This window comes from Tupaia chinensis, unplaced genomic scaffold (assembly GCF_000334495.1).
Source record: "Tupaia chinensis unplaced genomic scaffold, TupChi_1.0 Scaffold000528_1, whole genome shotgun sequence".
NCBI lineage: Eukaryota > Metazoa > Chordata > Mammalia > Scandentia > Tupaiidae > Tupaia > Tupaia belangeri.
The window spans coordinates 5,166,413-5,181,713 of record NW_006160041.1 but is presented as its reverse complement, the minus strand read 5'-3'; the positions used below and the strand labels follow the sequence as shown (position 1 = coordinate 5,181,713).

The 15,301-nt window shown below is 38.7% G+C and overlaps 1 protein-coding gene across 2 annotated transcripts; it reads left to right on the top strand.

Annotated features, from left to right (window-relative positions):
- The first annotated feature begins 235 nt into the window (after positions 1–235).
- DIO2 (iodothyronine deiodinase 2) lies at positions 236–12,289 on the top strand. Of its 2 annotated transcripts, none has more exons than XM_006157104.3 (2): positions 236–471; positions 9,592–12,289. In XM_006157104.3, the coding sequence occupies exons 1-2, from the start codon at positions 250–252 to the stop codon at positions 10,177–10,179; spliced, it is 810 nt and encodes a 269-aa protein (XP_006157166.2). In that variant the 5' UTR covers positions 236–249; the 3' UTR covers positions 10,180–12,289. The 2 variants fall into 2 exon arrangements, with proteins under 2 accessions (XP_006157166.2, XP_014446568.1); XM_014591082.2 differs by having other exon boundaries at positions 9,592–10,167.
- The last annotated feature ends 3,012 nt before the right edge of the window (positions 12,290–15,301 follow it).

The window sequence follows — 15,301 nt, the reverse complement described above, 5'->3', positions numbered from 1 at the left end:
ACATTTTAAACCCCAAAAAAAAAAAAAAAAGGCAGCAGCTCAGAATTGAATGAATTGATGGGCACACTCCAACTGCTGGGCTGGAGAGACTGGAACTTGGGCTGGCCATTTCTGCTTCTTTGAAAGAGGAGACAACTTGGGCTTCCATTTTATTTCGTTTTTGTCCTTCTCCCCCCCACCCCCATCCTTCCTTTCGGGGGTGAAAGGGAACCAGAGCGCACAAGGAAACAGACCCAGGAGGCAGAGAAGATGGGCATCCTCAGCGTGGACTTGCTGATCACACTGCAGATTCTGCCAGTTTTTTTCTCCAACTGCCTCTTTCTGGCGCTCTATGACTCGGTCATTCTGCTCAAGCACGTGGTGCTGCTGCTGAGCCGCTCCAAGTCCACTCGCGGGGAGTGGCGGGGGGGGGCGACCTCCGAGGGACTGCGCTGTGTCTGGAAGAGCTTCCTCCTCGATGCCTACAAACAGGTGAGCTGCGCTGAGCAGGGCTTCTCTCTAGGTGGACAGGGGCTGGCATGCTGGAGACCAGAGGCCATTGAGAGCCTGGAGGTGAGAGCTGTGGGGTCCGGTTTGGAGGCCTGCCTAGGGCGCATGCTGGAGCCAGCTTCTGCTTTTACTTTGGACACCTGCTGTACAAGTTAGATTTGGGGATGGCAGCTATCAAGTCATCATGGCTCAGAGATCTAATAAAGAATCTTTCTAGTAAGGATTTTTGGTATCTTGCTGGGATTTTGGAGTAGAGGGTATTGGTGCAGGAAGAACCCCTCTGGGAAAAGTCAAAGATGTTGGGAGAGGGGAAGACTGTTGCCTTTATTCTAGTCTTGTCATAAGGGGATTTCTGATGTTCTGTTTGACGGGAGGCTGTGTGATGTGCACAAGGAATGGCGGTTCCAGGGAGTGGGCAGGAAAATGTGAAACAACAGAAAACACAATTCAAAACTCTCAGAATGTGGACAAGAACTGAAATGCCACAGCAACTGGGATGGGCACCATAGCGCTTGATACCTGGTGGAGGTAAGAGTTAATGAAGTCTGACGGCAGCTTCCTGTAATACTGAGTTGGATTTGAACCCTTTGGAAGTATTGCAATGCATGGAGGCCCCAGTTATTAGATATCAATTTGCAAAGAAAGCTCTGGCAATAGAAATAGAGATCTTGTAAGTGAAATGACATTTACTCTGTTTCTTAGAGGTAAAATAAGTTGCCTTTGGTAGAACCCATAAGCCTATGACCCAGTGAGTCTTAAAAATCTATTATAACAGGTGCCTCGAACATCACTCCAGTGGCCTCTGTATCTGTATAAGGTGGGTCCCATGGGCTGATTTCTCAAAACCAGAGTTGGTGCTCCTAAGAGAAAAATGCTGGCATTTCAGCCTTTTGGGTGCTTAGAGTTGCTGGTGGAGCATTTTCAACCAAGACATTAAGGGGTAGAGAGGAATATTTTGGCCCTGGTCCTTTGTCACTTTGATTTCACCTTCTATGTCCAGATGACTCCTAAAGGTCTCCCTGGATTTTTGAAGAATAAGCTAGATTGCAAAAGTTGCTATCAAAGCAGACAATCTTGGTTTTCCTTAAAAATACTGAGGGAACTTGCCCAGGAAGCCAGGGAAGGGAGTTTGAGAACAATATTGAAAGCCAGGTGTTGAATGAAACAGTATATTTAAGGCAGGCAGCACCTCAGACACAGAGCTAGGGAATTCTGAATAACAGAGGGGGAAGGGCAAGAGTCCTCCACAAATACACACGAGAAAAGCAAAGCTGTACATCAAATAGGAAAAGAAGTAACTTGTCACAAAGACTCAAGTCAGGGTTGTCCCACTGAAAATCAAATGTTCAAGAAGAAAATACTGTGAACTGGGGACATTTTACCAAAATACCTGTCTTTGTTATTGAGAGGAAGTTGCAGAAGATTTGCACTTACTGTCCTAGAGACATGCGAATAGCAAGTGTTATTAGTACATTTAAAATTCATGTTTTATTTCCATCAGTGTGTACACTGAATGTGAAACTTCTGTGTTTTGTTTTGGAGATAAGGAATTTGGAAGAGGGTGGAGAGGACAAAAGTATGTCAGGTATGGTACTAATTAGGAAGTTCTCTCATCTACATCTGTATTTTGTATGTATTAGCAAATAGCATAGAAATGTCAGGGGCTTAATCTCAGTGTAGTAAACCTACTTTTTTTGAAAGACAGTTGGCTTTTTCTGATAAAAGGAAAAACAAATCATGTCTTGGGAGAATTTTACTTATATGCATATATCTCTTATGTAAATACTATCTCGCATATAAACAATGGCAGCTGAGATGTTACCCACAGACATAAAATAAGATTATTTCTCCCATTAAGCAGCTTCTTGGAGATAAAATTTAAGAGCAAACAACTTTCCTGTTTAATACATTTTATTATGCACTTTTTCTTTAATGTATGGCATTCCACTGTGTTGCAATATTTTGTTACTCACGTCCCTGGAAATTTGGAAGGATGAGTGATTTGTTGTTTCTTTTTTGCATATGGTTTGTCTATTCCTCTTCTGTATGTCTTTGTCTCTGCCTACTGAGTTGATTAGTGACCAAGTTCATGACTGATGTTATTATGTTTGCTTAGAGTGAATTAGATACTAGCTACCATGAGCAGAAGCAACCTCAGCACCTGCATGTCTAGAGATAGCAGTGGACTGGGTTTGTAATGAGCGGCAACATTGCAAACACAGCTTGAACTGAGTTGGGGTTTCCTTTTGTCTTCAAGTATGGCAAGGGTGGTGATTGCTGTGATGGCATACGGAGGTCATTCAGAACCTCTCAAACAGGTTGAATCACTTCCCCAAATGCTGCTGCCATCTGTGCCACTGTCTTTGGGTGTAGCCATTCCTGGAGACACTAGAGGAGGTGCTGTCAGTGATGGCATCGCAGTATTTCATAATCTCGACCTGCATTGTTTTGAATCTACCATCCCTGGAAGAGAAGCGAGGAGTGTGTGCACATGAGTTACAGCCAGCTTGTCATTAGTCATTGATTTAATTCTCCTTGTCGAAAGTCAGATACTTGGGAGATATTTCGAAAAAGTGGAATCAAAGTTTTATCTCTCTGTTTTAAATCCACAAGGGGCAAAGGAGACATATTTTTAAAAAAGAGTACAATTGAATTAAAAACCCCTTTTCATTAAAATGTTGAAAGACACTTAAAATCGACTTTATAGAAAAGCTTTAAAGAATAGCGAGGCTTTGGTAAGAGAAGGGTTCCGCGTACAATCGTGATAGAAGAGAAAGTCTATAGAAACTTGTGAGATTCTTCAGTGAATAACAAATACTTGCTGTTTAAGTTTCTTAGTCAGTGTCACTGCATCTGAACACTGTATCCTTGTGCTGGGGCCCAAAGACTCCAAAATGCGACCAATAAGCAAACGGCCCTGTCTGGGAGCCTGGCTCTTACCTAAATGAAGTGTAAAAGTAAACACACAGTATGCAGGCTGACAAGCAGCTTAGCTTCTACACGGTTAATATCGCAATGGCACAGAAAAGATATTCATTTGAACATATAATTTTGGTTTTGAAAAGGTCTCTTTAACATTCTCCACCTCTTCCTCCTTCACCTCAAGTCTTTTGACACTGGTTTTTACAATGGAAAATGGCTCTCTTAAGAGCAAACCAGTCCCAAAGGAACACAAAGAAGGCCATAGCCAGAACTTGTCCATCATTTGGATAAAAAATTGGGAAATGATAAGGCTTAGAACTACATTTTCAAGATACAAATCAAAAAGAGACTAGCCAAAAGGGAATTAAGCTCAGAGGAAGGAGTAGGTAGTCTATTCTTGGACTCCTATTTATTTGCTCAATCTGAATATAAATGGTTAAATCTCTGCTTAATGATTGTTTGGCCATGATTCTAAGGACATTGATGTAGCCTGGTCATTATGTCAAGGAATTCGAAACTTTTTGATAGTTAATAAAGCCATTTCCAGGGCTTTGGATAGCAAAAGTATGTGTAAAATTCTTCTGCCACATATCCATCCCCCATCTTTATCATAGATTAGCTTGTGTGATATGTTGTCCAGAAGCTTTTCTCAAGCTGTAGAAAAGAAATCAACAACAAGAAAAAACAAGGTTAGTAGTATATACTCCATTTCCAGCTTCTACTTGATGAATAGCCCTTTTTTTCCCCTTGCTCCGTGTTTCAAAGTCCCCCTGCTAACGCAGAATTATCCTTTTCCCATGGCACTGAGCACTGTCAGTATTAGGAATTCCATCATCAAAAAAAAAAAAAAATCACATTTTTATATATGCTATTTATTTATGTTCTTGTTGTTATTATAAATATGTCTATTATGACATTTGAACTTGACCTGGAGTTGTTCCCTATTGTAAAAATGCAAATTATTTATTTGCTTCCTTTATTGGTATTGTGTTGATGTTGATTGCAAAACCCTAAGAAAGGACAACTGAAACAGTGCAGATGAGAGAGATAAAAGTCAGTGATGACGATGTAACATTTTACGTATGTCCTTTCTGATCCTTGCAAAATAAAGAGACCCTTTGGGAACATCGGAACTTCAAGACCAATTAGTGGAAATGATGCTTCTTGTGTTTGGGCATTAAGTACTGGGCAGGGTTCTCTTTTAGAGCAGCTAATGCTGGCAGGGGAAGGTTTACCTAATTACTCTTCCGCAAGAGTAAAAAATGCCTTTTGAATGCCTCTTTGGCAAATATGTCTCATTAAGGACAAAAACCAAACACAAACCCTCTAAGAAGGAGAAATTAAGATGATAGGTAACTTGTGGCCAGGAGACTTTCTGTGCCACTGTGGGAAATTAAAACAAAGTTGGGGAGTACCAGGGGATAAGTTGTTTTTGTTGAGCTTCTTTCCTGCAGCTAAATGTTATTATGGGACCAACTTTATTTTCTTCATCATTTTGGCTCTGTGTCAAGGAATGCTTTGCTTCTGGGGAGAGCATAGAATCTTCCATCATTGAAGACAATGGTGATTCTCCCATTTCATCTCAGCAGGGCACATAACTCAGCAAACCAAGAAATTCCCCGTTGGAAACTCTGGTCTAAGAAATTTTATTTTTATGGTGATCAAATGGGGAGATGAGAATGAATTGTGATTTTTTGTTAAAAGGTTTTTTATTTTCAAGTTTAAAGGAAACTTCTGTTAAATTTCTAAAGTTTAAAAATTATTTTAGCTAATTGTCTTCTATCAGGTCTTAGCATTGACAGAAAAATTTTATGATGAGTATATGAAGCTTATAAAAGGAGACTACTGGTCTACTCACATTTGGGTTTATAGATTAAGGGTGTATGTTTTCCTTTTTGGTTTTGTTACTAGCATAATTTTACCTGTATGTTTTATTTTACCTGGTCATATTCATTTTTTAAAAAGATATGCATTTATATTCCAGTCTATAGTTGCATCTCATGACTGCTTAGCAAAATAAAGAGAGTTAGTCACATTTGTTTTGTGCAGTGACCAGTGGATAATCAAAAAGAGCAGACCAACAAAACCGAATGTTGATTATGCCTGTACTTTTCTAGAGGGCTCCAGTATTCAGATTTCTAAGTTTATCTGTTCAGTGAGTATATCCATCACCCATATGTGATTATGTTCATTGTAGGTCAAGGTTATTTTTAAGTGTAAAATTTTTTACTACCCAGGATTATAACAACTAGCATTCATTCAGTAACTCACTCAAAAACAACAAAAACTCTCAGTTTAACAAATGGTTGAATCTCCTGCAAAAAGAACATTATCTACTTAATTCTTATTTTTTTAAATTTGCGAATGACAGTGTTGTACTTATCCCAAATTTCCTAAGGCAAAGTAGTCTGTGTATTGAAAAACATTCTGTGGCCAAACTATACATTATCTCTGAAAAGACAGAGAAGTTGCTTTAATTTTCTAAGAAAATTAACTTTAGGTAATAAGAGTCACCTGGGACTAAAGCATCAGATTAGATTGTTCAGTTGAATGATCAGAAATAATGCAAGGATCAACAGGTCGGCTCAGGTGAGAATCATCGGGTTAGAGGCCCCATTTATCAAGACTATACAATTGTTCATAAGTCTCAAAAATGACTTTGAAATGCTGATGTATTTTGCAGATGTACCAAGAACTTACAAAACTGTTTGTAGTTCAGACATAAGCTTTCTCCTGTGTTCAGATTGCTTACTTAACAAGAAGCCACTCCAACAAACTCATCTGAATGCATTCAGGTTTTCTTATTGGTGTATGTTGAGGTGCCCAGCACATGCAATGTTGTTCAAGGCAGCTGTCTTGGAACCATCATTGCTATTGTAAGTGGGAAAGATTTAATGAAAGATGGTTGGAATGCTACCTACCTCCCAAATCTACAAAGATGTGAAAAAAGAATACATGAATTAGGTTTATAATGCCTTTAAAATGAGTATCATAAATTTCAGTATATTTTAGTACCTCAAAGACTGTTATGATTCATATGAAATAATTAAAAGTGGCTTATTAGGAGGACCAGCAGTTAGCATAATGGCTATGTCACTGGACTCCCATGTAGTTCACTGCAGTTCGAATTCTGGACCCGGTGGCTTAAACTCACGCTGGGTGTGTGCATGCATGCCCAAGGTCCCGAGAAGAGAATGGAGGAGAAGGGATTGTGGTGTGGCCATCCACCTGGGGGGGGTGATTTCTCGCTTTCTGTTTCTCTGTCTTTCTGGCAAGCTCACATTCCCTATAGCAAAAACCTCTACCAAAAAAATAAAAAGTGGCTTATTAGGAAGTAGGGGTATGGTGGTTAAGGAACTGGATTCCCACTGGCAGACCATAGTTTGAGTCCTGGACCCACAACTTACAGACCATGCCAGGAGCATGTGCACGCATGCCCAGAATCTGAAGAGTGGAGCAGAAGGGATTGTAATGTGGCCATTCCCCCTGGGTAGGGGAGGTGATTTCTAACTTTCTCTCTCTCTCACTTTCCCTCTGTCCTTCCACAGCAAGCACATGTGCCATTTGGCAAAACTTAAGAAAAAAATGACTTACTATATTTCTCTATGTAGTGTATTTTGCAAATTATCCCAGAAAATTAATATGGGTTAAATAACTTTCTCCCTCATGGCAACTGGAAAATAAATGTACTTATTTAAATCATACCAACAACTTCCTGTTCTAAGATTATTACTGTGAATTTTCTCTTAGAAATGAATAGTACTTGTTTCAAACCTGCCTTACAGAATTTTTCAGAAGAGAAAGAACTTTAATTTTTTCTCTATAGTTAAAATGAGTTATATGCTAACATTAGATAGAAGCTTCTGGATAAAAGCCCTTGAGTGTTTTATATCAGTTTGGATTGTTACATCTTTAACAATTCACTTTTAAGTGACTTCAATTAACACCAGTGTTATATGTGGCTATATTTATAGGAGGGAAATAAGTCGATCCAGTTGGAAATGTTCTATAATATTAAGAGTAGTGTATAAAAATCAATTATACTGTCGTAAGTTGTCCCTAATGTTATTGGCTTTGATTAAACCATTCCAGGGTAAGATCCAATTGTGTTAATTCAAACTGAAGTAATTGGCTCTTTTATGTTCCCTGCTTTTTATTATCAATTTACAGATCCAAAGGCTGCAAACTTTTCTTCATTCTGAGTTTAACTATTTAAACCATGTGCAAAGGGGACACATGAAACAATTTTTATCTACACCTCTTCTGCCTCAGTATATGTATATTTTAATTTGCTATAGGGTATGTGCACTTGCTGGAGAAAGGCAGGAAGAGAAAGAGAGAGGGAAAGTAAGAAAGCACCTTCCTCCATCCAAGAGGATTGGCCATGCCACAACCCTTCTCCTCCATTCTCTTCTCAGGAATTTGGGCATGCATGCACATTGGATTAGAGGCCCCATGCATATGTGCCCAGCATGTTTTTCAAGTCTCCAGATCTGGGACTTGAACTGCATAATTGGCCATGTGGAATCCAAATGCCTTAGCCACCATGCCACTGGCTGGTTTATGTCTAAATATATTGTAATTCAGAGGAGCTGGTTACTAAATTGTCTTGTAGAAAAGTTCCTAGATTGAAAGAAGGAAAAAAAAATACATAAAAATTAACTAAAAGTAAGATTCTGGATAAATTGTGTGTTTTTTATTCATTAGTACATTTTATTGATGGGAATTGAAAAATTTTGGTCATTGGAACCACAATGTAAGCAGCAGCAGTAGAATCCTCCAGGGAAGACACCATATTATTATTATTATTTTTTAGAGAAAGATTTTTGCTTTAGGGAATGTACACTCATTGAAGAGATAGAGAGACAGAAAGCAAGAAATCACACCTATACCCACCCACTCCCCAGGGGGTGATGGCCATGCTCCAATCCCTTTTCTTCCATTCTCCTCTCAGGATCTTGGGCATGCATGCACACATGTCCTGTATGAGTTTTAAGCTATCAGGTCTGGGACTCAAACTGTGGTTGACTACCTGGGAGTCCAGTGATGACGCCATCTGCTGGTCCCCAGGGAGGACATCATATTGAGAAGAATTCAAATCTCTTCTCAGGACACTTAAATAAACAAAAACCACAGAATTATCCAGCAAAGACCGTATTCTATTTCACATAGTGGGTGGCATTTGATAATCACAATGCATATTCATACAGTGATTTATGGTAAACAAAAACTCATTTCCTTATGTTATTATGCAATAACCACATCAGGAAGATGGGTACTGTTATGTCCATTTTAAACATGGGAAAGTGGAAGCACTGAAGAGGTTAAGTGGGAGTAACTCTTCTTATAAATGGTGGACCAGAGACTGTCTAGTTTTTTGTTTGTTTTGGAGAGGTTTTTGCTATAGGGTGCGTGAGCTCGTCAGAAGGACAGAGAGAGACAGAGAGACAGAAAGTGAGAAATCACCCCCCCACGGAGGAAGGCCACACCACAATCCCTTCTCCTCCATTATCCTCTCAGTATCTTGGGCACACATGCACATGCGCCTGGCGTGAGTTTAAGTCACTGGGTCTGGGACTCGAACCGCAGTCAACTACATGGGAGTCCAGCGACATAGCCATTACGCTAACTGCTGGTCCCCATACAGACTGTCTAGTTTTGATAAGGAATGGATCCCCTTGGTATCATTGTTCATTAGTTGAGATTAACTGACTCAGCATCATGTAAGTAAAGCTCCTGCCTGACTCTTTTAGAATTCAGAAAGAGGCACTTTGTCCCAAGACCCTAATAATTTTTCTTAAAGTAGATCATTTGCTTCTAACTTGTAAAATGAAGTCAATGAATCATTTGTTACATAACGCATGCTAAGCATTGACAGCCAAGTAAGGATTGTAAAGGATACTGGCCTCAACTTAACTTTAAAGAGTTAACTCCAGGGTCTTCTATGATGACAGTAATCACCATCAGTAAACATGCAGATTTTTATTCTCTTGTGGGCCATTCTTTACATTGCCTGCTCTGATGCTTCTCTACTCAAATCAATGTCAGTTTACCACACGTTCTGAAGGAAATACCACATTTGATTAGAGCTACTTATATCTATAATATTTAGAGTGAATTGAAGTGATGTGTTTAACGTGCTATTCTCTCTTTCTCTCTGTCTCTTTTTCCCTCCACCAGGTGAAACTGGGTGAGGATGCCCCAAATTCCAGTGTAGTGCATGTCTCCAATCTGGAAGGAGGTCACAATGGTGGAAATGGCACCCAGGAGAAAACAGCAGATGGAGCTGAATGCCACCTTCTTGACTTTGCCAACTCTGAGCGCCCACTGGTGGTCAACTTTGGCTCAGCCACTTGACCTCCTTTTACTAGCCAGCTGCCAGCCTTCAGCAAACTGGTGGAAGAGTTCTCATCAGTGGCTGACTTTCTGTTGGTCTACATTGATGAGGCTCATCCCTCAGATGGTTGGGCCGTGCCTGGGGACTCCTCTTTGTCTTTTGAGGTGAAGAAGCACCGGAACCAGGAAGATCGATGTGCTGCAGCCCACCAGCTTCTGGAGCGTTTCTCCTTGCCGCCCCAGTGCCGAGTTGTGGCTGATCGCATGGACAATAATGCTAATGTAGCTTATGGGGTAGCCTTTGAACGTGTGTGCATTGTGCAGAGACAGAAAATTGCTTATCTGGGAGGAAAGGGCCCCTTTTACTACAATCTTCAAGAAGTCCGCCGTTGGCTAGAGAAGAATTTCAGCAAGAGATGAAATCTAGTTTAGCTGGTTAAAGGTATGATTGTAATAGAGCTTATTATTTTTTAAAAAAAAATATGTAAAGGAAAGGAAATTAAGAACTGAATCATCTGATATTTCAACTGGATCCCATTGCCTCACTGAAGGTCAGGACAGAAATTCACTTGTCAAAAGAACACAAACCCCTAACATCTCAGTACTCCCTTCGCCTCCCAAATTGCATTGGGCCCTGTCTCCTCTCCTCTTAGTGAGAAGCCTTGAGTGAAAATATTCCAAGATGGAGAGGAAGAAACCCTGATTCAGCATGTTTTCATTCTACCTTGAGAAAGAAGTGATACAGTGGATGCATGAGTTGTGACCAGAAGAAAAGACTTAACCTGAAAAATTACTATGCTAGGAAAGCTACTGTCTATGTTAAGATAAAGGGCATTGCCTAGGCTTTATTCAGCATGGATAGAGCCCAACGGGAAAAATCCCCAAATAGTTACCTTGAACCCCAGCCATGCGGTTGGAATCAGTTTCCAATGTTCTTTTCAGCCATGCAGTACCCTGTGCTAGTTTACATGGCTCAGACTTCATGATGCATTTGTAGATAGCAAGAATGATCCTTCAACCTGATGGTTGGAATGATCACCTGAAATCTGAAGGTTACTTTCTAGGTATATGAAGAAAGCACTAGAAAAAGTCAAATTGACAAACTCAGAAAGAGGAGGCAGAAAGATTAGGGAGCTTCATGGAATTTCATCTTGAAGCTGTAGAGAGTGGGACTGATTTTGTTAGCCACAGAAACACAGAAGCATACACAAGGCCAGGAAAAGAAGAAGCTTAACTAAAAATAGCATAGAGACTACACATATGAAAACAATGTATTTATCTTATACTCCTAGATGGAGGGAGAAAGGGGGATTGAAGGGGGAAAATACTTAAATATTTGTATTTATAAGATTTTTTTATGGAAATAATTATTTTTTGAAGCATGTATGTGGTATGTGTATTTTCAAGGGGTGCATTATACCCCATGATACCTATTAAAGGAAAAACCAGTGGGTCTGATGGTGCTGGTCTGTTCCTCTCCATTCTTATAATTATGATATGGCCTTACTCATTCTTAGTCTCAGTCTCTATAGCAGTGTTCTCTCTGAATGCTGAGTTGAAGAGAATGTATATCTATATATGTATATGTGTGTGTTGCTGTGGGAGTCAGGTACCCTGATCATTCTGCTATAGCCCTGTTTTCCTCTCAAAGTAGGTGAACTACAATGAGTGAAAGGTGCAAACAGGCTTTTTATTGTTGTTGCAAAAGAGAAGGAGAGAACATTAGTTTGAGATAAAATTCCCATTGATGATTTTGGGTACTTTGATGTAAGGCAATCCATGGTATCATGGAATATAGTTAAATAGAATTTGTATTGACATTAACTTTGAACTTGGATCTATTTGTCCCATTAGCTGAGGTTTAGTAATTTAGAGTCCCTACAGTATATTATTATTATTATTATTATTATGCTATTTTAATGTGCCATGTCTCCCCTTAATGTAATGACACTATGGTTTTATCCATAAGTAATATCCAAAGGTTATAACCTCAAAAAAAAAATAGACCAACTATTTCCATAACTTTTTTTGGGTAAATTTAAAGATATTATTAAGTTATAATATATTGTATTTAAAGGTACAATCAGATGCTCTTATACCCATTCCATTATTTACTAAATTATAAAATAAGACTAATAGAAAGAGATAATATAACATTGAAAATACCTTTTTAAACTAGTTGCCGGAAGTGAGAAAAAAGTGGGAACTGGGTGTGCAAGAACTAAAAGTATTTAAAAAAAAAATAAAACTGGAACAAGATTTCAGTAATATCACTAGCTGACATGTTGTTTAGCTATTAAAGCTCTATTGTGACTGATTTTTAAATTTTCTTTTTACCTTAACATCTAAGTTTTTTGGTGTTTTAAATTCAGTAGAAAAAAAAAACACAAAGAAACAAAGCAAAGTTAGACAATGTGATGTTATCTAATGAATTGCTGGAAAAACATATTAAAAATAGATGATTTCAGATTTCTCAGTTGTTAAATTCAACAGTCAAGACTTGCCAGTGGCTCCCACTGATTTTTATCTTCAAAATGGTGTTGAGATTTACATGGCAGAGAAGTAAAATGGAACATTGATTGTAGCACACTCACACTACTGTCCTTAAATGCCCCCTTTATTCTACACGTACGATAATGGAACAGGATGTCAGAGAAGCTGGTGGGGGGATGAGATTTGACTAAGGCAATGCTAGTTATCTGGGGGAAAAGATGATTAAAAAGACCCAGTTGTGCTGTTATTTTTAAAGAAGGAGAAGGTTGTGAGTTTGTGAGTACAGATACTTCTCTCTGAGGATAGTCTAAGGGAGAAATGATATAGAAGGAGAAAACATACAAAATCATACATTAATTGACTATCAGCAAGAAAGGTATGTTTGGTAGAACATGGAAGAGTTACTGAAGGAAAAGCTGTTGAAGAGGCGCTGGAGAAGGTGAATTGATAAAGCTCAGGAATCCTACAGTATGTAGACTGGCTTGGTGTTATCAGGGTTATGATAAGCCTGTGATTGTATAACCTATTTATCTCAGTATGAACTTTTATGATATCTTGGATGTATCTTTCATAAAATTAACAAGAACTCATTACATGAGATAGAAAAAAAATCAATGCTTAGCTGATATGCTCACAAAGAAACAAAGCAAAGTTAGACAATGTGATGTTATCTAATGAATTGCTGGAAAAACATATTAAAAATAGATGATTTCAGATTTCTCAGTTGTTAAATTCAACAGTCAAGACTTGCCAGTGGCTCCCACTGATTTTTATCTTCAAAATGGTGTTGAGATTTACATGGCAGAGAAGTAAAATGGAACATTGATTGTAGCACACTCACACTACTGTCCTTAAATGCCCCCTTTATTCTACACGTACGATAATGGAACAGGATGTCAGAGAAGCTGGTGGGGGGATGAGATTTGACTAAGGCAATGCTAGTTATCTGGGGGAAAAGATGATTAAAAAGACCCAGTTGTGCTGTTATTTTTAAAGAAGGAGAAGGTTGTGAGTTTGTGAGTACAGATACTTCTCTCTGAGGATAGTCTAAGGGAGAAATGATATAGAAGGAGAAAACATACAAAATCATACATTAATTGACTATCAGCAAGAAAGGTATGTTTGGTAGAACATGGAAGAGTTACTGAAGGAAAAGCTGTTGAAGAGGCGCTGGAGAAGGTGAATTGATAAAGCTCAGGAATCCTACAGTATGTAGACTGGCTTGGTGTTATCAGGGTTATGATAAGCCTGTGATTGTATAACCTATTTATCTCAGTATGAACTTTTATGATATCTTGGATGTATCTTTCATAAAATTAACAAGAACTCATTACATGAGATAGAAAAAAAATCAATGCTTAGCTGATATGCTCAGAAATTATTAGATTGTCAATATCCACCCACCTATTATGTCTTTCATAAAGTATGTTCCTTTGAAGAATTGTAGTTTTTACTCTACAAGGAAAAATGTTAAAGTCTGAGTGTTTTTTCTTTGTACTTAAACATTTTCCCCCCATAGGCTATGTTTACATGGGACTATAAGTTTAGCCTTTTAAGCTGAATTAGCTTGTCTATTATTGAAATAGCTTCCAGGAAATTTTAGATATTATCATAGCATCTGGATTTACTCAGATGTTTAGTGTTTGAGAGACATAGGTCTTAGAGTTATTCAAAACTTGCTTTACTATATTACTTAGAAAAAAAAAGAAGAATCAACAATGACTTTCTTGAATGGGCATGAATGAAATGCCTGTTGAGTAATGAAGAAATATTTCCTACAGCTATTAAAATATGACTGCCCTCCTTGGAGGCATTCTAGTAACTATTCTTGCTTTGTATCGCTAAGGTGATAGCCATTTAACTTAAATGACTTTCTACATTCACATTTCGGATCTCTGGTCCTGTGTCTGTACCTCACTAGTAGAATATGTACCTGATTTTTGGTAATATCAACTTGTAAATGCTCTATTGATTTAAATTATTTCCCCATTAGCCGGGAAATGCTTTTTCTCTGATCAAAAAGAGGACAGCCATATTCTTGCATTTGGCTTGAGTGCATGCATCTCAATGTTTGGTTCTTGAATAAAAATTATGAAATATGATGAGGTCATGCATAGGTACTGCCTTGCTGCCTAAAATACCAGAGGGGCAGGTTAAAGACTATCTCTATGTCTCTGGGAAAATTCCAATGTGGATACAGGTTCTCTAGGAATTTCCTATGCACTACAGTCACAGCAAGAGGAATTTATTCATTTTCAGGACTTCCCATCAGGTATATCATAAGAGGATGAACCTCTGGCTGATGAATTGGACAATAAGGTTATTTAGAATTACATGACCATTATAGACAGTCTATCCAGTTGAGGGATTAAGGAAAACCTTGACCAGCATTTAGAGCTTTCCAGACCATACCTAATGTCATGTCTCTCAGCAGTGAAGATTAACAGTGAGGCTTTTAATTCCAGGAGATTTTTGAAAAAATGATATTGCCAAAAATCACAGCTGAAGTACATTTAGTTACAGTCTAACTTCCTCCTTTACATTAAAATAGAAGCCAAACTCACTCATTACATGTACATCCAGCATGGGGCATAAGTACCAGTCTCTGCTTGGTGAGTGGCACTGTCATGGTGGTGTCCTGAGACACTCTATGGAAAAAGGAGACTGAGGCTGGGAGAGCTGGGAAGTTGTTAACTGAGAAAAATTAGGTGCTGAGGGCCCCATCTACTCATTAAAAAAAAAAAAAAAAAAAGTAAAGAAACTTTTTATGATTGAAAGGAGGCTGCTGAGTGTCATTGAGTGACTTCAGGATGAGCAAAACATGAGGCCAGTTGCTAATGCTCTGTGTTCCGGATAGCACCCGAAGCAAGGTCTCAGACTGAACAGACCCAGCTCTGTTCCAAGGTGAGTCTGAACCAATCGAAAGCAAACATGTCCAGGTATTCAAACAAGACTGCTCATGCAAGTCAGGGCTTGCTGCCCATCAGAAGCAGCAGCACCAGGGCTCCAGGGAGTTTGTTTAATATTTGCTAAGACTTCGAAGACCAGGCAGATGTTTAAT